This window comes from Aythya fuligula, chromosome 3, assembly GCF_009819795.1.
Source record: "Aythya fuligula isolate bAytFul2 chromosome 3, bAytFul2.pri, whole genome shotgun sequence".
NCBI classification, from domain to species: Eukaryota; Metazoa; Chordata; class Aves; order Anseriformes; family Anatidae; genus Aythya; species Aythya fuligula.
This window is the reverse complement of record NC_045561.1, coordinates 119,225,217-119,246,750: the sequence shown is the minus strand read 5'-3', so window position 1 is coordinate 119,246,750 and position 21,534 is coordinate 119,225,217. Positions and strand designations below refer to the sequence as shown.

The 21,534-nt window shown below is 64.1% G+C and overlaps 3 protein-coding genes across 6 annotated transcripts; 1 reads left to right on the top strand and 2 right to left on the bottom strand.

The window, feature by feature from the left end:
* Positions 1-905: 905 nt before the first annotated feature.
* Positions 906-7,512, bottom strand: LOC116487613 (E3 ubiquitin-protein ligase RNF19B-like). 3 transcript variants are annotated; one of them, XM_032184663.1, is made up of 10 exons: positions 7,485-7,512; positions 6,489-6,577; positions 4,775-5,374; positions 4,084-4,274; positions 3,611-3,761; positions 2,887-3,049; positions 2,349-2,463; positions 2,021-2,158; positions 1,491-1,683; positions 906-1,338 (listed from the first exon to the last, which is right to left on the bottom strand). In XM_032184663.1, exons 3-10 carry the CDS (start codon positions 5,218-5,220, stop codon positions 1,179-1,181), a joined length of 1,557 nt encoding a protein of 518 aa, XP_032040554.1. In that variant the 5' UTR covers positions 5,221-5,374; positions 6,489-6,577; positions 7,485-7,512; the 3' UTR covers positions 906-1,178. The 3 variants fall into 3 exon arrangements, with proteins under 3 accessions (XP_032040554.1, XP_032040556.1, XP_032040555.1); XM_032184665.1 differs by lacking the exon at positions 7,485-7,512 and adding an exon at positions 6,674-7,038; XM_032184664.1 differs by lacking the exon at positions 7,485-7,512 and having other exon boundaries at positions 4,775-5,385; positions 6,489-7,038.
* A 302-nt stretch (positions 7,513-7,814) lies between these two features.
* On the top strand, positions 7,815-12,541 carry ZNF513 (zinc finger protein 513). Of its 2 annotated transcripts, none has more exons than XM_032184667.1 (4): positions 7,815-7,872; positions 7,948-8,049; positions 10,510-11,100; positions 11,338-12,541. In XM_032184667.1, exons 1-4 carry the CDS (start codon positions 7,833-7,835, stop codon positions 12,087-12,089), a joined length of 1,485 nt encoding a protein of 494 aa, XP_032040558.1. In that variant the 5' UTR covers positions 7,815-7,832; the 3' UTR covers positions 12,090-12,541. The 2 variants fall into 2 exon arrangements, with proteins under 2 accessions (XP_032040558.1, XP_032040557.1); XM_032184666.1 differs by having other exon boundaries at positions 10,507-11,100.
* Positions 12,542-12,641: 100 nt separating this feature from the next.
* Positions 12,642-21,470, bottom strand: SNX17 (sorting nexin 17). The gene is made up of 15 exons (XM_032184669.1): positions 21,352-21,470; positions 17,981-18,055; positions 17,442-17,559; positions 16,913-16,977; positions 16,672-16,782; positions 16,133-16,223; positions 15,860-15,947; positions 15,403-15,472; positions 15,192-15,284; positions 14,824-15,027; positions 14,405-14,527; positions 14,170-14,247; positions 13,913-13,987; positions 13,573-13,614; positions 12,642-13,478 (listed from the first exon to the last, which is right to left on the bottom strand). The coding sequence occupies exons 1-15, from the start codon at positions 21,409-21,411 to the stop codon at positions 13,359-13,361; spliced, it is 1,413 nt and encodes a 470-aa protein (XP_032040560.1). The 5' UTR covers positions 21,412-21,470; the 3' UTR covers positions 12,642-13,358.
* Positions 21,471-21,534: the final 64 nt, after the last annotated feature.

The window sequence follows — 21,534 nt, the reverse complement described above, 5'->3', positions numbered from 1 at the left end:
TAGGATGTGTTGGGAAGTTGGTGCAGGACATGAAAAATCGTAACTGTGCTGGGGACCAGAAAGGACCCTGAGCAGGAGCATGGGGCTGTGTGGAGCTCTAGGATAGCATCATGAGAGTGGGACCCTGTATCCTATGCCAACAGCAATCAGAAAAAAAGCAGGAGCCCAGGTGTTGGGGTTGACCTCCCTGCTGGCACCTCCTGCAGCTGGGAGAAGCCACACCACTAGCAACACAGTTTTTTTGCTTCTGCTTTGGAAAAGGTGCCTATCACAAGGATCTAGGTAGGTTCTCCATCCTGCAGCACCCCACATGATAAAGCATCACGCACTGCTAGCCTCACCTGCAGCCTTGGGACCACCCTACCCCTCACCCCACACACACAGACCCAGGGCAGCATAGGGCAGGCAGGCAGGGATGCAACATGAATCATTGTAAGGAGCCTCAGCACCGTGCGTGGCCTTCCACTGCTTGGGCGGCTCTGGGCCCCAGCAGCAGCTGCCCTGCACCACACTCAAAGGCACTGAAGCCCCCGGGGTATGTTGCTGGGAGCACTCAGGATCTATGGTTGCTGTACGTGATGTACTAGGGGTTGGCCCAGCTGGGGCAGGGCTCAGCACCTACCTGTTATTCAGTTTGCTGTCACAGTGCTGGCTGAGGCTCTGCAACAACATCTGAGCTTCCAGCCCTGTCCTGTACTGGTCCAGCGCTTGCAAGATGCAGCTTGCTGAGGTGTCTGTACAAGGGACAAGCCACATTCTTGCCCTGCCCCCTGGCCTGCTACTTGTGCCCCATGCCTGGCTTGAAGCTTCCACTACCTGCACCCGTGCAGAGCCTGGTCTATCCTAAACCCCTACCTGGCCTCATGCAGTACCAGTCTGGACACAGACACAGATCAGAGCCTATGATGTTTGGAGAGTAGTTTTATTTCAGCAGCGATGGTGCTTTAGCCTGCCTTCAGGGTAGAGGCGCAATGGGGTGGGTACAAGGAGCAGCCAGGGCTGAGTGCACGGTGAGTGCCTGCCCAGCCTGGGGATGGAGAGGACCCAGTTCATGGGGTTGGTGATGCAATGCAGAGGGCACAGAAGTCTGCCACAGGGTATGGGATCTTTGTGTCAATGGGAGCTGAGGTGGGTGCTCTGTCTCAAGAATCTTCCAGCTCACTGCTGCACGGTCACCTTCACTCCGCTGGGATGCCTGTGACACTGTACCTGTCGCTAGTTCCTCCCAGGGAGTCTCCAGAGAGACTCTGGCCTGACAGTGCACTGCACAGGCTCTGCTCTCGGGCAGGATGTGGCACCGTTTCAATCGCCACCTCTACCTCGATGTTGATGCCTTCCCTGCAGACAAACACAGATTAGGGTAGCAGCCCAGCGGGGGAACATTGCAGAGTCCCTGTCCAGTACAGTAAGAACGGGGAAGGCTGTTAGCAAAGGACTTGTCAGTATTCCCCCCCCCACACACAGTCCCCCTCAGCATAGCAACTGCTCACCTGTAGGACACGTCCTGGCCCTCACTTAGCATGCTCCCTGCGAGGGCCACTGTGCTGGCTGACTGGCTGTCCTGCTCCTTCCATATGGCCCTGTGGTGTGGGCTATGTCTGCTGCTGGGAAAGGAGGTGGTTGTGTCTGGGACGCCATCCTCGACCCCCTTGGGGCTGGGCAGCACCGACCACAGCTCATTCACTAGCAGAGGGAGAGACGGGGCTAAACGCTGTGTCCACAAGGACCATTCACCATCAGGAGCAGGCTCCTGGCAGACAGGCACACGAACTGATCCCAAAATGCTTTGGACAGCACTCACTGTCCCCCACGAAACCAGTCTGCAGCCTCCCAGCCACTCAGGGCAGAACAGACACAAGTCCCCAGGGAGCCCTGGCCCTGGAGCTGTCACAGCTGCAGAGCCACAAGACAGGACAACGGCCTGTGTGCCACACCACCACCACCACCCCCCCCCCACACACACACACACCCCACCATGGAGGGCACAGGCCAGGGGGACAGCTGGCAGTGCAGGACTCACACTTGGTCAGGTTCTCCAGTTCCACCACACCAAGGTCCCCAGGCTGGCCACGGCCACCCCCACACCCGCTGCGGCTCCGACACAGTGACAGCACCACCACCCCGTAGACGTAGGTGAGCATCAGGGGCACGCCAATGCCTGCGGGCAGACACGTAGCTACTGCCTAGCCCTCAGCAGCAGCCCTAGCTGTCCTTCCCCCCAAGGGAAGCCCAAGGAGCCCTGCGCATCAGACACCCCCCCGAGATGCTCCACTGCAATGGCCCTATGCACTGGCCCCATGCTCTCCAGCACGTGGGCAGTGCTCCCAGCGCTGTCCTGGTACACTTACCCACTGTGACAGCTGTGATGATGGGGGACACAAACAGAGAGAGGAGGACACTGCTGGTGACAGAGAAGCACTGCTGGCACCCTGACAAGCTGCTCCTCCGGCTCTGGCCCAGCACCTTGAGGAGAAGCGAGGCAGCTGAAGGGGCTCTGCAGAGACACACAGTCCCCAGGCCCTGTCCCTGCTCTTCCTCACCCCAGCAGAGCTCCAGCCACCGCTGCCCAGACCACCTCTCCCTCTCCCCGGGGAGGGACAGCCATGACAGCACTGCCAGCACAGCTCAGGTGTCCTCGGACAACACCCTGGCCCACACAGACCCACTGCCTCTGTTCATGCCCCCACCTCCCCACGTAGAGAACACCCTCCCTCGCAAGGGGTGTTGGGGTGGACAGCAGATAGGTTCCCCACAGTGAGGGGCTGTGGGGAAAAAATGGTGGCATGGGGACACACAGTGCTGAGCACTGTGAATCTGTCCAGGCCTCTGGCCATGGGCTGCCAGGCTCAGCAGAGAGCAGGACCATGGGAACCCCAGGGCCAGTACCTTCCTACCCATGTAGATGGGGAGCCCGATGGTAATGACAGGCACAGCAATGCCCGCGACGATGGAGATCACCATCGGTGCCCCCAGCACCATGCCCAGCTGCCACAGGATCTTCCGGGTTCGTGACCACGGCCTTTTTCCCCAGAAGGTGCATCCAGAGGGGCTGTGAGGACAGAGTGGGATTGGGCCAATGGTTCCTGCACAGAGGCAGACAGACGCCAGCACTGCCCGGCCCTAGACCTGTGACCCTCCAGGGCAGCAGAAAGCCACGGTCCCATACCCTACTCCTGCTGCCACCAGGAACACCTGCCTGTGGGGTGCTGACAGCCAGCCCCCGGCCCACAGCTCTGCCAGACCCAGCATTGGACATGGACAGCATTGGGGATTGGACCCGATGATGTCTTGAGCTCCCTTCCAACCCCTACAATTCTGTGACACTGCTGCTCCCCCCATCAGTGCCACAACCCACCAGCCCCACACCCGGCAGCACATGGCCGTGGCTCTCTGCAGAACCTCGCTGCCCCCCCATGCTCTCCAGACCAGCCCCACAGCTCCTGGCAGGGCCCCCAGCCTGACATCATAGCACCCCCATGAGCCTGGCAGCAGACCCCCCAGCTCAGCCCACTGCCATCTCCTCAGGCCACCCCTCAGCTCCTGGCAGCACCCTCACACCAGTCCCCCAGCACTTCCCACGGCTCCCAGTGCACCACAGCCCTGCACTGACCTCAAGAAGTGCACGTCAGAGATCTCCTGCAGGCAGAGCCAGCAGAAGAGGCAGCCACACACCGTGCAGTTCATGCGGTTGCAGCTCCCATCATTGATCTTCATGATGAAAGCACTGCAGCGGGGACAGACTTTGATGTCCTCAGCCTCAACTGGCAGGGGGAAGGGAGATGGGCTGGAATGCGGCGGGAGCAGGACAGTGCCGCTCTCCCCCACCCCCTGTCCTAGGACTGCAGCCCGTCCCATGGGTGTCTGGGGGAGCCAGGCACCGCCAGCATAGCTGGGTCCTTCCCATCCCCAGCTCCAGCAGCTGGCACAGAGGCTGCACACCTCCGTGCAGAGGCAGCTGGTGGGAAACACTGGGTCACAGCTCCAGGATCCCCAGGGGCAGGAAGGCAGCAGAGCACCCAGTTACACTGCTCAGGTGTGCCATATCCCTGCACTGCCTGCTCCCATCCCAGACCAGGGTCTCACCGTTGGCCGACTCCTCTGGGTGAACAAGCTGTGCCGAGGGGCTGGCCAGGCTGGAGGTCAGCGGTGCTGGTGCACAGGGCCCATCAGGGTGCCAGGGCTGACGGCAGTGGTAGCAGAACTCGGTGCCACATCCCTCACGCCCACAGGTGAGGCGAGGACACTCGGCACAGCCATAGGCGATGACAGCGTAGCTGTAGGGAGAAGACAGTCAGCGTGGGGGGACCAGCAGTGCCCACAGGCCCCCTGCCACATCCCAGCACGGCGCACGGTCATTCCCCTCCCCAGAACTGACAGGCTGTGCGCTGGCAGGTCCCAGATCTGCGTTGTGTCAGAGCAGCAGCCCGCATTCGAGAGCCATGTGCCACTCTCATCAGCAAAATGACCGCAGCAAAGCCTTCCCCGCCTCGCATCCACAGAATTCTCCTAGGGCCTCGCAGACAGGCCCAACATGGCCAAGCACTCCAGTCCTAACACCTACACAGGCTACACGGCCACAGTCAGGACCAGAACACCTCTCAGAACAGGCCCAACACTGCACAGAATCATGTCACAACAGGACAGAGCCCGTGAAAGGCTCACAGAACACAGGCACAATGTGCTGCACGCCAACTCCCATCGCCTCCACCAGCGTGGGAACGGGGGATCCACACCGTGCCCTGCTCCCAGCTCCACGCGAGGGGCCAGCAGTCACCTGCAGTCCGGCGCAGGACACCAGCGGGTGCCAGGGTCGGCCACCAGCAGCCGCCGCAGGAGGAACTCCTCGTACTTGTCACGCAGGGCGGGCTCGGCCAGCAGGCGGTGGACATCGGCAGGCTGCAGTGCGGCGGGGCAGTGCGGGCAGGCCACCTGCACGCGGCTCTCACTGACAGCGATGCGCAGGTACTGCTCCAGGCACGCCTGGCACGAGCGGTGGGCACAGGAGGCGAGGGTGGGAAAGGCCTCAGGAGGCTGGGGCAGCAGGCAGAGGGGGCACTCCACCAGCTCCCCATCCTCGCCCAGGGGCAGCGCGACGTGCGTCTCCTCAGGGTCCCCTGATTCTTGCTCTGGGTCTGGTGACATCTCCCCGCTGACCTCCGGCTTCTGCCCACAGAAGTCCAGGACGTGGGGGGGCTGGGGCACCCACGCAGGTCGCTCCATGGTGGCACGTCAGGCTGCCGTCAGGCTAGCGGGGCGGTGGCAACCCCGGCACAGCCCCCATGGCAGGCCAAGCTGTGTCCTACCCGGGCCTTGGAGCCAGCATCCCCACAGGCAACGGCCCAACCATCTCCAGCTGCAGCCCGTGCCCATCAGCCTGCAAAGGAACTGCACGTGAGAGTGAACACAGGGTCCCCGGATGCAGGAATGAACCCTCAGCACCCAGCAGATCCCGATACCCTTCAGGCACAGAAACCAAGCTGTGGCTTCACCCTCCCCACTGTGCCAGCCCTAGGGCTGTCCACACAGCTGCACCATGTAAAAAAAAAAAAATAGCAACAGCTCCAGGAAAAGCTGAGGGATCCGCAGCATTTGTCAGGCTCCAGGCTGGCCCACAACCAGCCACTTGTCTCTCGTGGGCCCAGGGCATTGCCCTGGCACAAGCCCTGCAGCAGAGACCTCAGCCTCCCCTTCTGTTTGTAAAATGGGCAGCTGAGCCAAGGGACCCAAGAGCCAGTTCATTCAGTGACCAGCAAGGAGATGATGACAGGAGAAACGAGGTAAATCTGCCACAGTTTTCCCTTACTTAGAGTTCACATTAGTCTGGAGCCACAACATAACCCCTCTACATACCAGGACCAGTCAGTCCACTGCTCTCCTTGCTCTCTACACTCCAGGAATTTGCACCCTATATTTTACAACCCCATGGCACTGCTGAATCCTTCCTCCTCGAGCAGCTTCTGCCTTTTTTTATTCTTTTTTCCCTTTGAGCACAGACAGATCAGCAAAAACACTGCCACTGGGAGAGGCAGGTGTCAGTGATGACCCAGGTAAGAGCAAGGAGTCTGTTTACCTCTGCTCTGCTGGGGACATGCATGGCACTGCACTGCGGCACCCCTGGTAACAAAGTGTTTTCTAGGCAGCTGTTAACTGGAGACCCAGTGGAAACTTGACTTCAGTTTGATTTTTAAAGTTGTTAGAGAGTGAGAGGTACTGCAGGAAGAGAGCAGGGAGGGATGTGCTCAGCCAGCAGGGAGGGCAGCATCTCGGACAACTGCTGCCATCACCACGGGCTTTGCCCATCAGAGCAGCCAGAGCTGGCACCAGAGCAGCAGCAGCTGCAGCCACCCATGGCCTGACCACGAGGGGACAGCCCGTGCCTGCCGTTCCCACAACAGCACCTGAACATCCTGACTGAACCGCTGGGGCTGCACAAGACAAACAAAGCACCATCAGGGCTCTAACCAGCCCTGCCTCTGGCCCCGAGGTACCTGTCAGTGGGGACTCATCGCTGACATGGCACGACCACAGCTTCCCTGAGACGGCCACAAAGTCCAACACACACAACTCCTTCCAGGACCTGCAGATAAATAAAAGTTGTCCGTGAACAGTCTCAGCTACTGTTGAGTACAGTCTACTACTGCTGTAGCTACTGCCGCAGCAGCAGCTTACACACCAAGGATCACTCAGATGTGTCACAGCTCTATTAACTGAACCATGGAGAAAGCAGAACAAGTCCTGCAACTGGGGACTGGGCCTGCTGCAGAGACCTGGACGTCAGAAGGACGAGTACGTAAGCACAGGTTTGTCCAAGTCCAGAGCAGGGACACCGTTCCCAACCACAGCAGAGAGAAATGTGACAGCATGAGAGGGGCTGAGCCCTGCTGGAGGCAGAGGTGCCACAGGGCTGCACAAAGAGCTGTGGCAGCAGGACCCAGCAGGCTCCCATGGCTCACTGGCCACGTCCTCAGCCAGCAGGCGCAGAGCACGTCCAAGCAGACCTTCAGTGGGATTTGAGCCGCACAAACAGGAGTTTTTCTGGGAAGGGCGGCTGCGAACCAAGGGATGCGCCAGCAGGAATAGCGAGCTGTCAGACGGAGCACCGCCCGCGGCCCCCCCCGGGCACAGCAGGCAGGGGGGCTCTGCTGCGGCCGTGGGGGTGAGACCGGGAGGGCAACGGCCACGGGGGAGCCACGGCACCGCCACGGTGCCCCACCGCCAGGGCCGCTCCGGGGCTCGCTCCGAGCGGCAGCCGCGGGGCAACTCGGGGCAAGGCAGCCAAGGGGCCCCGGCACAGCTCCCACCCGCTCGACGGGCACCGAGGAGCTCCGGCCCCGGCCCCGTCCCGGCCGGGCGGGTCCCGGCGCCGGGAGCAGCGGGAGCCCCCCGGAGCCCCCCGGTGCCTGCGGTGCCCCCCCCCGGCTCTGGAGCTCCCGGCCCCGCCGCCCCCCGCTCCCCGGCCCCCGCCGGCCCCCGCCGGCCCCCACCTGGCTCCGCCGCCGCCCGGCCCGCGCCCGGCCGGGCCCCCCCCGCCGCATGCCGGAGGCGCGGCCCCCGCCCCCCCCCGCCTCCCCCCGCTCCCTCCCGGCGCCGGCAGCGGGGCGGCGGAGCAGCGGCGGACCGGGGGGGGCGGCGGACCGGGCGCACGCTTCCGGGAGCGCCGCGCGCTTCCGGGGCACCGCGCCGCTTCCGGCGCCGGCCCTGCCCCGCGGCGGCCGGAAGCGGAAGTGGCCGGTCGAGGCGGGGCGGCGGCGGCCGCCCCGGGCTGGCGGGGGCGGCTGGCGGGCCGCGGGCGGGCGGGCGGCGGGGCCGGGCCGGGGCCGGGGCCGGCCACGATGCCCCGGCGCAAGCAGAGCCACCCGCAGCCGGTGAAGGGTGAGTGCGCGGCGGGGCCGGGGGGCGGCGGCGGCCGGGCCCCGGCGGTGACCCGCGGCGCTCGGTGTGTTGCAGCGGACGCCGAGGACGGCCCCGAGGAGACGGCGGGAGCGGCGCTGGTGCTGCCCGGCGACCTGCTGCTGGGCCGCGGCCTGGCCTGCGAGAAGGGACCGCCAGGTGCGTGCCGCCGCCCCGACCGGGCCCGCTGACGGCCGCCGCCGCCGCCGCCCCTCCCCCGCCGCCCCCGGTGCTCCCCCGCCGCGGCGCTGCCGGCGGCGTCCCCGGGGCGGGGCGGGGCGGGCGGCGCCGCGCCCCGGCCGCCGTCGCTCGTGGCAACGGCCCCCGACGGCGTCCCCCCGACGGCGGCCGCCATCCGGCGGCGGCGCTCCCCGGGCGCGCTCCCGAGCGGCCGCCGCTCCGCTCCCCGCGGCCCTCCGGGAACCTCCGGGAACCTCCGGGAGCGCCGCCCGCGGCGCGGGGGGGCTGGGCCCCGCGGGGACGCTCTGTCCCGTTACCGCTCCCGGTCCCGCCCCATGGTCGGCTGTAGGGCCCCGGGGACGCCGGGCCCGGGCGGCTGCCCGGCCGCGGCCGTGCTCTGCCGCTGCCGCCGGGGGTCCCCAGGGGCAGCGCCGCCCAGCCCCGGGAGCCCCGGTTCACCTCGGGGGCACCCGTGGGGCCCGCGGCTGCTGCGTGAAGGGGGGAAGCTCCCCCTGGCTGCTCCCCTGGGGCTCTGCTCCCGGGGCTGTGGCGTCCCCGGGCCGGGGGCTGCTGCCTGCCTGGGTCCTGCCCGAGACGTGGCCGTGGGGCGACACCACTGCCCCCCACAGCTGCTTGGGGCGGGGAGCAGGGTGCGGGGTGCGGGCTGTCCTTCCTCCAGCTTCTGCTCCCTGCAGCCCTGCCGCTGCCCTGCTGCTGCCCCCTGCTTTGCCCCTGTCTCCTTTGCAGCTGCTCAGCATCAGCCCAGCCTCTGCGCCCAGGTCGGTGTCGGCTGCGATGCAGCTGGGCAGAGGAGGTGACACTGATCCAGCCCCGCTGTGGTGCCTCATGGGGAGCAGTGAGAGCAGCTCGCTGCCTTCAGATGATGAGCAATGAATATTGTGTGGACACGCTCAGTGGAGAGCAGCGTGACCTGCCCGCTTCCTGTACCCCTGCCTGCCTGCCTGTTCCCCTGAGGGCTGCGCTCTGGGTGTGGGACGCTGTGCTCTGCGCGCTGGGAGCTGTGCTGGGCCGCACCGGCAGCTCCGGCTCTCGTGCTGAGGCTTGGTCCCAGCTGCCTGGCAGATGGGTTCTGCTCCGAGGGCTGCACCTCCCCGCAGCGCATGCTCACGGCCCCATGCTGGGACAAAGCCGTCTCAGCGGTGCCGGACACTGCCTGTGCTGCTGGTTGTAAAGCTGCGGCAGTTTTGCAACCAGGAAAGCACCCCTCCTGCTCCAGCCCCGGCTGGGGAGCGGTGCCAGGCAGCCAGAGGCCTGCTGGGGGTGCCAGAAGAGCCATCGCTGGCCCTCCTCAGCCCTGTGGGTACGTTGTGGCAGCAGGGCAGTGCTGGCACAGCCTCGCTCAGGGAACGGTGCTCCAGGGACGGCGAGGCACAGCAGGGCTGCACGCACTGAGCTTGCAGGGAGCCCCTCAGCACGGAGCTGCGGGCAGGCCCGTGGTATTCCCCTGACATTAGCAAGGCAGTTGCAGAACGCTCTGGTCTGGCATCAGCTCTTGCAGTGCTTGTGAAATGGGGACTGGGAAATACCGGGGAGCCTGCAGCGCACCCTTTCCTGTGGCCTGGGAGCAGCCTCACACCTTGCCTAGGGGCCCTGGGAGTTGGACCCTGATGGGTGGGTGGCAGAGGGCAGCTGCTGGGTCCTGCAGTGTCTCACAGTGACCGTGGGTCAGGCACAGCACGGGGACAGCTGGAGATGGCTTGAGGTTGATGGTGGCAAGGCTTTGCCATGTATCCCTGCCCTTCTGCCTTGGGTACCAGCCTGTGGACACATCTGAGGGCCCCGTGTGTCCAGGCCAGATCTGGAGGGCTGTAGGGCAGTGGCTCCACTGCTGTCATCCCTTGCTGGGGCACAGGGGTTACCTGGTGAGCTGCGGGAGGACACATCCCTGTCCAGCTGGTAAGTGGAAATGCTCTGAGAGCCCACTACTGATCCATCCTCCCACCTCTGTGGGGCCGCAGCACTGAGTGGGGCCAGGGGAGATCCATTTTGCTGCCTGGTGCTGGCCATGGAGGTGGGACCAGCAACCCCCTGGGGCTTTGGCAGCACCACAGCTGAGGGGGAGCCCTAAGCCAGTGCTTTGGGTGCCAGCCCATCCTTCCTGGATGGTGCTGTGCCTGACACCTTCTCACCACCACCTGGCCAGCCATGGTGTGGTGGTGGCAGGCTTTTCTGAGGGACTGGGACAGGCACTGGGGCAGGACATTGGGGCAGGCTGTGGTTATGGGGCTACTTGCCCTGAGCGTTGGGGTTCTTATGGACTCCTGGGTGCCGCTAGAGTGGGCAGAGCCGCCTGGCACCTGCCTGGCTGCAGTCCCCTTCCTAGAAGCAGCCCTCTTGAGACCAGAGGCACCAGAACAGGGCTGTGCCTGGGCCAGCCGGGCCCCTGATCCTATCCCATCCCCGCCCTCTTCTCAGCAGAGGCCCTGGTGGGGAAGATCGCCATCCCGGCGTACACGCTGAGCGACGACGACTGCTCCTCTGGGTACCAGCAGCTGAGCGTGGAGAGCGACCCTGAGGAGGGCGGGGAGCCCGGCCCCGCGGCGCTGCCCTGCCGCCAGTGCGGGCTGCAGCTGGCCGCCAGCCTGGGGCAGAGCTGCATGCAGTGTGCCGGCACCGAGGGCAGCCGCAACCAGCGCATTGTCTACTCCTGCCAGCTCTGCCCCTTCGCCTCCCACTACTCCAGCCACCTCAAGCGCCACATGAAGACACACAACGGGGAGAAGCCGTTCGCATGCCCGCAGTGTGCCTACGCCTCGGCCCAGCTGGTGAACCTGACCCGCCACCTGCGCACACACACGGGGGAGAAGCCCTACCGCTGCACGGGCTGCAGCTTTGCCTGCAGCAGCCTGGGCAACCTCAAACGCCACGAGCGGGTCCACAGCCAGGACAAGCCCTTCCAGTGTGCCGCCTGCGACTACCGCTGCAACCAGAGCCGCAACCTGAAGCGGCACATGCTCAGCCACCGCCTGCCTGAAGGTGAAGGCCCACACCAGCAGGACAAGGAGCCAGGTAAAGCGGGGTCGGGGGGGAAACTGCTGGGGACGGGCAGGGAGCACGCCCTGCCCTCTTCTGTTATGCCAGTCCCAGCGCTCGCCCTCAGGCGCACAGAGCCTGTGCTGGGCCCGGGGCTGTGCCGCCAGCCCCGTGCCAGGGCATCGTCACCCTTGGAGCTGGGGCTCCTTGCAGAGTTGAGCCCTGCCAGCACTGAGCCGCCTGCTGACAGCCCTGCTTGTGTTTGTCCTGCAGAGCCGCTGCTGCCGGAGCTGAACCTGCACATGGGTAGCGGCACCGGCCCCTTCCTGCCCGGCTGCGCTCGGCTGCGGGGCGAGGAGTCGGCCGCGCTGCCCGAGCTGCTCTTTCCCTTCACGTGCCGCATGTGCGGGCTGGTGCTGGATGATGGGTTCGCGCAGGACGAGGGCCTGGCCGAGCAGGTCTGTGGCCGCTGCAGCCTGGCGGTGCTGGGCACTGAACCGGGCTCCAGCCCCCGCAAAGGCACTGGGGACAAAGGCTTTGCCTGCAGCCTCTGCCCCTTTGTCACTCACTACCCCAACCACTTGGCACGGCACATGAAGACGCACAGCGGGGAGAAGCCGTTTGCCTGCCCGCTCTGCCCCTATGCCTCCGCCCACCTCGACAACCTGAAGCGGCACCAGCGCGTGCACACGGGCGAGAAGCCCTACAAGTGCCAGCTCTGCGACTACGCCTGCGGCAACCTGGCCAACCTCAAGCGCCATGGGCGCATCCACTCGGGTGACAAGCCCTTCCAGTGCAGCCTCTGCAGCTACAGCTGCAACCAGAGCATGAACCTGAAGCGACACATGCTGCGGCACACGGGTGAGAAGCCCTTCCAGTGCCGGGACTGCTCCTACACCACTGGCCACTGGGACAACTACAAGCGTCACCAGAAGATCCACGGCCACACGGCTGAGAGCTGGGTCAACCCGCGCAATGCCAAAGCCCTCCTGGCACCTCCTGCCGTGGGCACGGCCCTGCCCTGAGACAGCACTTAGCCCAGCTGCAGGGGCTTGGCCCCACGCCGGGCCCTGGGGGTGCCTCGGTCACGGGGCATCCCAGCCCCTTGCTGTCTGTGGCCCCTACCCTCCCTGGGGGAGAGATGGGCAGCAAACTCTGCTGGGGCTCAGGGCGGCCTTAAGCAGGGCCAGCAGCCGTGCCAGGGTCTCCTGCAGCCCGAACCTTCCTGGGCAGGGCGAAGCCACGACCAGCGGTTCTGCTGGGCTTGGGTGCCTGCCCCAGCTGCGGCGGTGCCGTGCCCCCAGGCACTGCGCGGAGTGGCACCTGCCTGTTCCTGCCTGTCAGAGCCTTCCTCTGCCAGAGCCCGGGGAAAGGGGGGAGGGGGGAACAGGACTGGTTCTGTGGCTGTTGCCATGCCAGTCAGTGTAATTTATATTGTGTATAAAAGCATTAAACAGTCGGTTTTGTTATCTGGTATTCTCCATAGGGACCTTGTTCTGCTTGAGAAGAGAACAGACGGGGGGGCTGCCGAGGTGGGAGGGGAGGGCCAGCTGCCACCCCCACAACAGACAGCCCAATACCAATCAGGATCCATTTTAATCATCATTGCAGTATGTAAACATTGGTTACTGTCCATTAATGCTCTGGTCGGTCGGAGCAGCAAAAGATACGTGGTTACAAGCCTAGATTACACTGGAGCCTATGAGCGGGTTAGAGACAGGGCTCTGCGCAGAGCCCCACCGGAGACAGTTTACTGCAGTCTGTCTCAGAGCAGAAACCTAAATGCTAATTTGGCATTATGGAGCCTCACAAGGGCCGCTCGGTGCCACCGGGCTGCTGCCACCACCCCCCAGGGCAGCCACCCTCCCACGTAGCTGCTTGCTCCCACTGGTGCAGCCGGCCAGGCCTGGCATGGGCCCAGGTACTCCCAGGGTGGGAGAAGAGGGCGGCTCTGCCCCTCTGGAGCTGGGGCCAGGCTCCACGACACCCGCTCCAGGGCTCAGCCTGGGCGCGCTGCTCGGGTGAGGCTGGTGCCGCTCTGGGAACGAGCCCTCGCCCAGCTGGGCACCAGCACAGGCTGCCCCTGCGGGAAGCCAGCAGCAGGAGGAGCTCAGCTGCCCCCAGCCTGAAGGCAATGGTGGGTTTGGGATGCAATCCCCAGCCCTTGGGGAGCGAGGGAAGGTGGATGGTAGCAGGTGAGAGGCACGTTGATTGCAACCTGTCTGCAGGTCGTACATTCCTCAGCGAAGGCCCTTGGGCCCTCAGGCCAGTGCTGTCCTAGGAAGGGGGAGCGGCTACAGATCTTCATCACCGATGCCCTCAAAGGCATAATTGCCATGGAAGTCGTTAGCGCCCACATCGTTAGCAGAGCTGGAGTGGCTGATCCCTCGCAGGCTGACAGAGGTGAGCTTGCTCTGCAGAAAGGGGAAGATGTGTTAGGGAGGACCCCTACTCCCCTCTGGCTTGGTTTTGGGATGATGGCACCCGCTGTGCCCACGTACAACTCACCGAGAGTTTGGCCATTGGCTCCCGGGAGGCATCAGGTGAGTCCTGCAGGGACAGCATGGTCAGGCAACGATACATGGCACCCCCGTCCCCACTGCTCTTCTGTCCCCCTGCCCCTCAGCCACTGTTAACCCTCCCAAGAGGAGGTCAGGGGCTGCCCAGCCCTGATCCCCTCCCTCCCCGGGGGCTCTAGCTCCTGGGGACGGGCCCAGGACCCCTTACTTTTCCCAGGGCTACAGGAGCAAGGCAGCACAGCCCTGCTGGTGGCACCTCTCTGGCTCTGGTACCCAGCTAAGCCTGTGTTTGCTTTTATCTTCCCTACTGCGGCAGCAGTCCCGCTCACCAGCAACGGGGGAGACTTCACGGCTTGCTGACTGTCCGAGCGTCGCAGGGCCCCATTTGCCCGCCGGCGAAACATCTGCAGGGGAGAAGCTCAACTTAGTGGCCAGGTCCCCATGGACAGCTCCAGAAGTTGTCCCTCCGGGGATCTTTCAGCTGGCCCCTGCCTGAGGAGGGCAAGCAGGGCCAAGCCTAAACCCTGTGGAGTAACAGGGACAACATGGGGAGCTGCAGAGACAAACATCCAGACCAAGCTCTTACCTTGCGGATGCTGCCGCCAGACTTTTTCACCATCAGCTCATCCACCATGGACTGCAAGCAGATGCTCAGCATGATGGCCTGTAAGGGAGAGGTGTCACGAGGCTGGCAGTGCCTGGCCTCACGCACCTCATGGCCCTCCCGACACCACACTGAGCCCAGTCCTGCCCTCTCCCTCGTAGCTGCCCCCTTGCTCCCATCCTTTTCCACTGCTGGCCTGGTGTGCAGGCAGCCCTACCTGTGGACTGGTGATGGTGACCCACTGCAGCCGGTCCTTGCTCATGAGATACTCAAAAGCCAGCTCCAGCTTCACCTCTGACTTCCCTGGGCTGCTCCCTGAAGGACCGTTGCTCATCGGCACCTGCACAGACAGATGCCGAGGCTGGGCGTTTCCAGAGGGAAACTGGCCAGCAACCAGCTGCAGGGGCTGGCCCTGGCCACCCTGCACAGCTCGTGCTGGTTTTTCACCACTGTCAGTTCCCGTCAGCAGTGGCTCCCCTCACGCATCTTCATGCCATGAGGCCCTCAGCCCCAAACCACCACTGAGACGTTCCCCAGGCTTCCAGCCAGGAGAGCTGCTGGAGCAGCCCGGCACAGCGGGGTCCCGACAGACCCAAGCAGCCCTCCTGGCTGCCCAGAGCCCCAAGCAGCACTCACTGAGGATGTGACTCGCCAGCACCGCATGCGCGTGACCTTGAAGCTGCCTTCCTTTATCTGCTCATTTGGCAGCCGCACTTGGAAGTTGAGCTCATTGTTGCCAGCACTGACAACGACGTGACATCCCTTCTCAGGGAAGTCTGTGACGCAGGGATCAAACTTGAGATAGCCATAGTACTTCAGGGTCTGCGCCAGGCGGATAAACTGTGGGCAGAGCCAGGGAAAGTCAGCACTGACAGCCTCCCTCCCACTGCACTTCTGCTGGTCGGGGAACAGGCACCAAACTCAGCATCACGGGTTCACAAGGGGGAGCAGAGCCAGTCCAGAGCCTGGAACTGCTCCAGCCACAGCATCGTGCCCTCCCCTACCTCCTTCTTGGAGACTTTTTCCTGCAGAGACTTGAGCTGCCGGTGCTGTTCCTTGTTGACAAGGATCCATCCGTGCTCGATGTCTGACACCGTCTACAAAGAAGCAGAGGCTGCTGAGCAGCTGGACCAAAGGCCACCTGAGACTCGTGGAGCCGTAGCTGAGGGGTGCAACGCCCCCCTCCTCACCCAGCTGGGCCACACTGACCCTCACCTGTGCATACAGCAAGTTGAGCCCCACACGATGCTCCATTACATCATCATCATAGGAGGAGTCCCAGTAGCTAAAAGGGAAGCGCATGAGTCAGCTTCTTCCCCAGCTCCGAACAGTGATGAGAACACCGCCCCACACGCAGGGACAAGGAGCTGGGCTGGCTCTCACTGCCAGCTCCCTCAGGCAGCCTTCAGCTGCCACGTTCCTCCTCTCCTCCTCCTCTGTATCAGCTGCCACAGGCAGGCAGGGCCACATCTGGGAAAAGCAGAAATGGGCCAAACCCAGCAGGGCAGCCCCCTCCCCAGTGTCAATGGGGACACCCAGGTATGTTCCCAGGGGTCAAAGCACCAGAGGGACAACAGTGGCAAGAAGGGAGGGGGTCTCTCCATAGAGCAGGGAGTCCCTGGACACCACCCCACCACCCAGGGGCAGCTGCCCTGCCAGCCCTGCAGCTCACCTCTTGCGCAGGATGATCCTGAACTCAGAGTTGTGCAGGCTGGTGACAGACACATACGGCAGCTCGAACTCCTGCAGCTTCCGTACAACTGCAGGGAACAGCAGCTCAGCAGCAGCTCGGTGCTGGGGGAGCCCCCAGGGCCCCCACCACCCAGCACAGGGCCACCTGCTCCAGGCACAGGACTCTCGCTCTGGGGCAAGGTGCTGCTCTCCCCCCCCAGGGCAGATGGCCCACGAAGCCCCTGTGGGGCTTCCCTCAACATGCTCTACTCACAGGAGAAAGCTCCATCCTTTGTCTCTCTCACCAGGAAGAGGCTGAAGTAGCCGATCAGGTCATCGGGCAGATCCAGCTTGGAGGCCACAGCCTGAGAGCAAGAGCAGGAGGTGATGACTTCCCACAAAGAGACGGCAGCTCCACGTCCTCCCCCTGGAGCCCCATGGTGAGATCCAGCCCACGCACTTTAAGGGGATCTCCCTACGAAGGGAGCCAGGACCTCTGCTGAGCTGAGGACAGGGCAGGGAGAGCAAATGGACAGGTGGGGCCAGGGGATCACTACCACTGCAAAACAAACTGCGGGCCTCACAACACTGAGGTGGGCTCATGGAGGGACATAAGGACATCAGCACACAATTTTCAGCTCCGCTGCTCCTCAGCCCCCTGAGGACAACCCTGCTCTGGGGCAGGGACAAGGCAGGAAGGGCAAGGGAGCTTCCTCACGGCCTGCCGGGCTGAGGGGACTCCTCCTGCAAATGTGCAAAATCACGGGACTCAGCAGGATGGGCTGGTCCTGCCCGGCACAAGATCTCCCGCACCTCAAGGACATCCTCCGTCTGGTCCGAGGTGAGGATGGTGACCTTGACCTTTTGGCCATTGGAGAGCAGCACTTCCAGCACCACCTCCTCTGTCGGTATCTGCTGCGTCTCCTGCAGAGAGAGAGGATTGGCAGCCTGGCCCCATCCACCCCTGCCCCCGGTCCGAGGGCACTGCCATGAGCCACCCCAGCCGGGGCAGTCCGCACACCCCACGTGGGCCGCCCGGCAGCTCTCTCCTCACCTGCTGGGCCTTGCGCAGAAAGCTGTTGAAGGTCTCACTGACTCCCAGCGTTGGGTCCTGCCGCACTGGGGTGGAAGACAAGCAAGGAGTCGGGCATTAGGTAGAAAGGGGCAGGGAGCCATGCCAATTCCCATCTGTTCTACAGTCCCTCAGCGATGGCACCCAGACTAAGCATGTGCTGGGGGCAGGGAGCACTCATGGACAGCCACGGATCCCCTGGAGACAGAGGCTCCAGCAGGTCTTCGCTTGTGCTAGTGCAGGGAAAGGGAAGGGGCTGGAGACGGAGAAGCAGCCCCAGTGGTACTGCTTCTTGCTTGCTGACATTCAGGGGACAATGCTGGCTATTATCATTGCACAGCTGCAAACACCAAGACAGGCAGCAGCATGCTCAGCACTGTGGGTTGGAAGAGGCCAAAGCCAGACCCAGGTGGCCACAGGGAGTGATCCAGGCAGTGCCACCATGCCCTGAGCTGCTGAGCCAGGGAAGCAGGTCCTGAGCCACAGCACACATGGGGCAGACCCAGCTTACCAGCCTGCATGTATTTCTCCAGCTGTTCCCGTCGTTGCTCCACCTCTGCTGGGGTGAGCGTGAAGATCTTCTTTGGGGGAAAGGCTGGTACTACATTAGCGCCATACTCCTTCCTTAGCTGGGAAGAGAGCAGAGTGCTGTGAGAGCCTCCAGGGAGACGGTGACTGCCCCAGCCCCCAAACCTGGCTGATTTCCAGGGCTCTGACAAGGGGAGCAGGCAGCTCAACACCCATTCCTCATCTAGCAACTTGCAAGAGTCAAGGCAGACTGTCACAGTGTGAGCAGAAGCCTGTGCCAAGTGCCAGGGCACAGAAAGCGGTGTCTTGGCCAAACCCTGTGCCAACAGCAGGCGGCATGTGTGCACCCACAGCCAGCACAGAGCCCAGCACCCCTGCTCTGCAGCAGCGTGCGCTGCCTTCCTGCAGCACCCAGACATTCCTGTCCCCAACGCCGTGGGACCCGATACCCTGCCTGCAGGGACACAGGGCACCACGGAGCAGTCCCACAGGCAGCCCCACAGCAGCACCAAGGCTCCCTACCTGCTCGTGCAGCCCCAGGAGCTGGCTGTAGCGCACTCGGCAGTGCAACACCCCATTCACATGGATGTTGTAGGCCTGCGGGGAGAGGCACAGGTCAAAACCAAGAATTGCAATCTCATGGTAGGGATGGAGGAGCCCTGGGATCTGCCAAGCACACAGCCTCCTCCCTCCCCCCTTCCAAAAAGAGGAACCTGTACAGGAAGAGGCAACACTCCCAAGGACACCAAAAAAGGGGGGATTCCCCTCAGGGGTACCAGCATAAACGCCAGCCCCAGAGACCAAGTGGCTCCTTTCTGCTACCCTCAAGGATGTAGAAAGAGCCCAAGTGGCCATAGAGACAGGATACCACAGCGGGTTGTCATGGACATGCTGTCTGGAAGGGCTCAGCCATTCCTGGCTCAGTGTCAGTGCTGAAGGACTCACTGCAGAGGGGCCCAGAGAGCCTACAGCCCCAGGGAGGCCAGGCACAGCCACAATGACTCCGCTTTGCAGACAGGCACCGTGAAGTTCTGCAGCCCAGCCTTGTGCTGCCCTGGACATGGTCCCAGCAGGCGCTCGGGAAATGGGTGGCAGGGACTTCCAGCCAGACCCAGCGGGGCAGCTCAGCCCTGACGCAAGAAGAGCCAGGCCCAGACATCCCCAGACACACCCCACGCCGGGCCCAGCACCGCTGTGAGGGACAAGTTAGTCTTGCAGGCCCTGACCTAGCCCAGGCACCAACGCTGACAGCCAGCCAAGCTCCCACACCACGCTGCCCAGCACTCAACCTTCTCCAGGCACTGCCCAACAAGCACTTTTCCCTGCCTCTCAGGCATCTTTCCCCTGAAGGGCCCAGGACTTGCCCAGCTCTCACGGGCAGCCTGGACGGGGGTATGAGCAGCCCCGTGCACCCCTGAACCATGCTGATGCACGCAATAAGCAGCCCCCGGGCACACTCTCTTACAGCGTCTCCAGCACATCCAGGACCAGGAGAGGCTGCTGCCAGAAATTAAGGACTGCACATCAGCAAGGACAGGATCAGACAAGCTCCCAGAACTTGCACAGTTAAGTACAGTAAAGGCACTGAAGGGCTCCTGTGTCACTGCTCCTCAAAAGATATGTCAGTGACAGCACAGACGTGCAGCTCGGTAAATGTAGTCAAAACTAAAGGAACACAAGAGCATTCAAGGGATGTGTCTGCCTGACACCAGGAGTGTGCAACCCTGCATCTGTCCAACCACAGGGAGAGCATGGAGCCACCAGGCAGCCCCACAGACATGGGTGTCCCCAGGCAGCAGGCCCTTCCCTCTCTCAGCAGCAAGAAGAGGCAGGAGGTTACTTCTGTTTTCCACGCTCCCACAAGCCATCCGAAGGAGGCGAGCTCAGCAACATGACAGCAGAAAGCAGATGCCACATGGCCAGGACACTGCCACCACCAGGGGCCATTGGCCCAGGCTCACTGCACTGCTTCCTGGGGGTGCGTGGCCATGGCCAGCCCTCACCGTGGGGCAGGGGGCTCCTTCCTTGTGTGCTGCCTGCCACAGCACTACGGGGGCACTGGTTGTTTGAAAACTGAAAGTTTGGTGTACAGCTGCCAGCAGGACATGCTGCTGTAAATACAGTAATTCCTGCTCGTGGCACAAGAAAGGCTTGGACCTGCTGGAGTGGGTCCAGAGGAGGGTCATGAAGATGATCGGAGGGCTGGAGCCCCTCTCCTAGGAAGAAAGGCTGAGAGCGCTGGGAATGTTCAGTCTGGAGAAGAAAAGGCTCTGGGAAGACCTCATTGTGGCCTTTCAGTACTTAAAGGAGGCTTATAAAAAAGATGGAGAGTGACTTTTTACACAGACAGATAGTGATTGGACAAGGGGTAACAGTTTTAAATTAGAAGAGGGAAGATTTAGGTTAAACATTAGAAGGAAATCCTTCCCTCTGAGGGCAGCGAGGCCCTGGTGCAGGCTGCCCCAGGAGCTGTGGGTGCCCCATCCCTGGCAGTGCCCAAGGCCAGGCTGGATGGGGCTGGGAGCAGGGGTCGTGCCCATGGCAGGGGGTGGCACTGGGTGATGTCCCTTCCAACCCAAGCCACTCTCTGATTCTGTAACACCTCCAGCCCCTAGCCCAGGACAGAGGCTGGCACACCCCTGCAGCAGTTCCACCCCAGAGAGCACCAGCCCAGCGGAAAGCCAGGGCTGCCTGAGGTCAGTGGAGGCGCTTCTCCAGGACACAGCAGCTCTGCACTTGCTGGAGCTCATGTTGGCTTCCTTATAACACCTTCTGACACGAATGCCACAGCCCTGTTCCTCAGGCCAGGTCTCTGCAGAGGGCTCAGAGACCGTGGCTGATGCTGGGTGGTATCAGCATCACCTGGTGGGACCTGTGCCAGCAGGGCTCTCTGGGGGTCCACCAGCTCCTGCCCAGACTCAACGATCAATCTGCTGATGCAGGAGACGAGGTCTTTGCCTGCCTAAGGAGTCATCGCAGCACCTGAGGGCAAAGTCCATGGGAGAGCACAGGGCCTAACACCCGTGCATCTTGCTCCTGCGACCTTTGTGCAGCCGCAGACGCCAGTGCTCACTCTTGTCCAGGTCCCCCCCAGCCCTTCCTGCGGCTCATGACTGCCCGCGTCCCCAGGCGACCGCCTCGTGTTGCTGGGACGCCTGCAGAGACCCCCCCGGAGCGGGACCTCTCGCCAAGGCGGAGCAGGAGCCGGGGGCTGTCTGCGGCACGGGGCTCCGGGCAGGGCCTGCGCTGGGGCAGGAAGGGACCCCGCGGCCCGAGGACAGCCAGGATGCGATCGGGGGGGGGGGAAGCACCGGACACGGGGTCCTGCACTCGCTGCTCTCCGCCGAGCCGCGGGGGGGGCTCCGGGCACCCGGCTGCTGCCGGGGGCGCTGCCACGGCCCCCGCCTGGGGGCGGCCCCCCCCGAGACCCCCCAGGGCCGCGCTCCCGGAGCAGCCGCGGGGCCGGGCGCGTTCACGGCGCACGGAGCAAAACAGGAAGCGGGGCCGGGGCCGGGCTGCGCCGCGGGCACGGGCACGGGCACGGGCAGCGCCTCCCCCCCCCCCGCCGCACCGAGCCCCCCGCAGGGCACGGGGCCAGCCGCCCGCACGGGCGACGGGGAAGGCCCGGGCACCGCCGGAGCGCCCCGGGGGCCCGGCCCGGCTCCCCCCGGGAAGGGGCCGAGCTCGGCCGGGGAGCGCCGGGCGGCACCGCCCCCCCCGCGGTTGGCAGCAGCGGCCCGGCCCGGCCGGCTCGGGAGGGGGCGGTTTGGGGGGGGCTGCGGCGGCCCCGGTCCCGGTCCCGGTCCCGGTCCCCGGCCGCCCGCCGTCCCCGCCGGGGCGCTGCCGGAACCGGGCGGGGGGCCCGCCCCGCGCCGCCCCGCGGCCCCGCTCACCACGTAGGCGGCGCCGCCGTCGCCGGCGCGGGTCTCGGTCTCGGGGATGGAGAAGTGCATGGCGGGGCCGGGCCGGGACCGGGACCGGGCGGGGTCGCGCGCCCGCCGCTACCGGCCGCGCGCCGCCATCTCGGGCCGGGCGCTCCGCGGCGCCGCCCCGCGGGGCCCGCGCGATGGCGCGGC

Coding starts and splice junctions, on each gene's coding strand:
- LOC116487613 (XM_032184663.1), bottom strand. CDS start 5,220: ATGGAGCGACCTGCGTGGGTGCCCCAGCCCCCCCACGTCCTGGACTTC. Junction 4,275..4,774: donor TGTCCTGCGCCGGACTGCAG/GTGACTGCTGGC, acceptor TTCTCCCTACAG/CTACGCTGTCATCGCCTATG. Junction 2,464..2,886: donor CCATCTACATGGGTAGGAAG/GTACTGGCCCTG, acceptor CTTCTCCTCAAG/GTGCTGGGCCAGAGCCGGAG.
- ZNF513 (XM_032184666.1), top strand. CDS start 7,833: ATGCCCCGGCGCAAGCAGAGCCACCCGCAGCCGGTGAAGG. Junction 8,050..10,506: donor CTGCGAGAAGGGACCGCCAG/GTGCGTGCCGCC, acceptor CCCTCTTCTCAG/CAGAGGCCCTGGTGGGGAAG. Junction 11,101..11,337: donor CCAGCAGGACAAGGAGCCAG/GTAAAGCGGGGT, acceptor TTTGTCCTGCAG/AGCCGCTGCTGCCGGAGCTG.
- SNX17 (XM_032184669.1), bottom strand. CDS start 21,411: ATGCACTTCTCCATCCCCGAGACCGAGACCCGCGCCGGCGACGGCGGC. Junction 18,056..21,351: donor ACGGCGGCGCCGCCTACGTG/GTGAGCGGGGCC, acceptor CTCTCCCCGCAG/GCCTACAACATCCATGTGAA. Junction 14,528..14,823: donor GCTGGCGAGTCACATCCTCA/GTGAGTGCTGCT, acceptor CTGTCTGTGCAG/GTGCCGATGAGCAACGGTCC.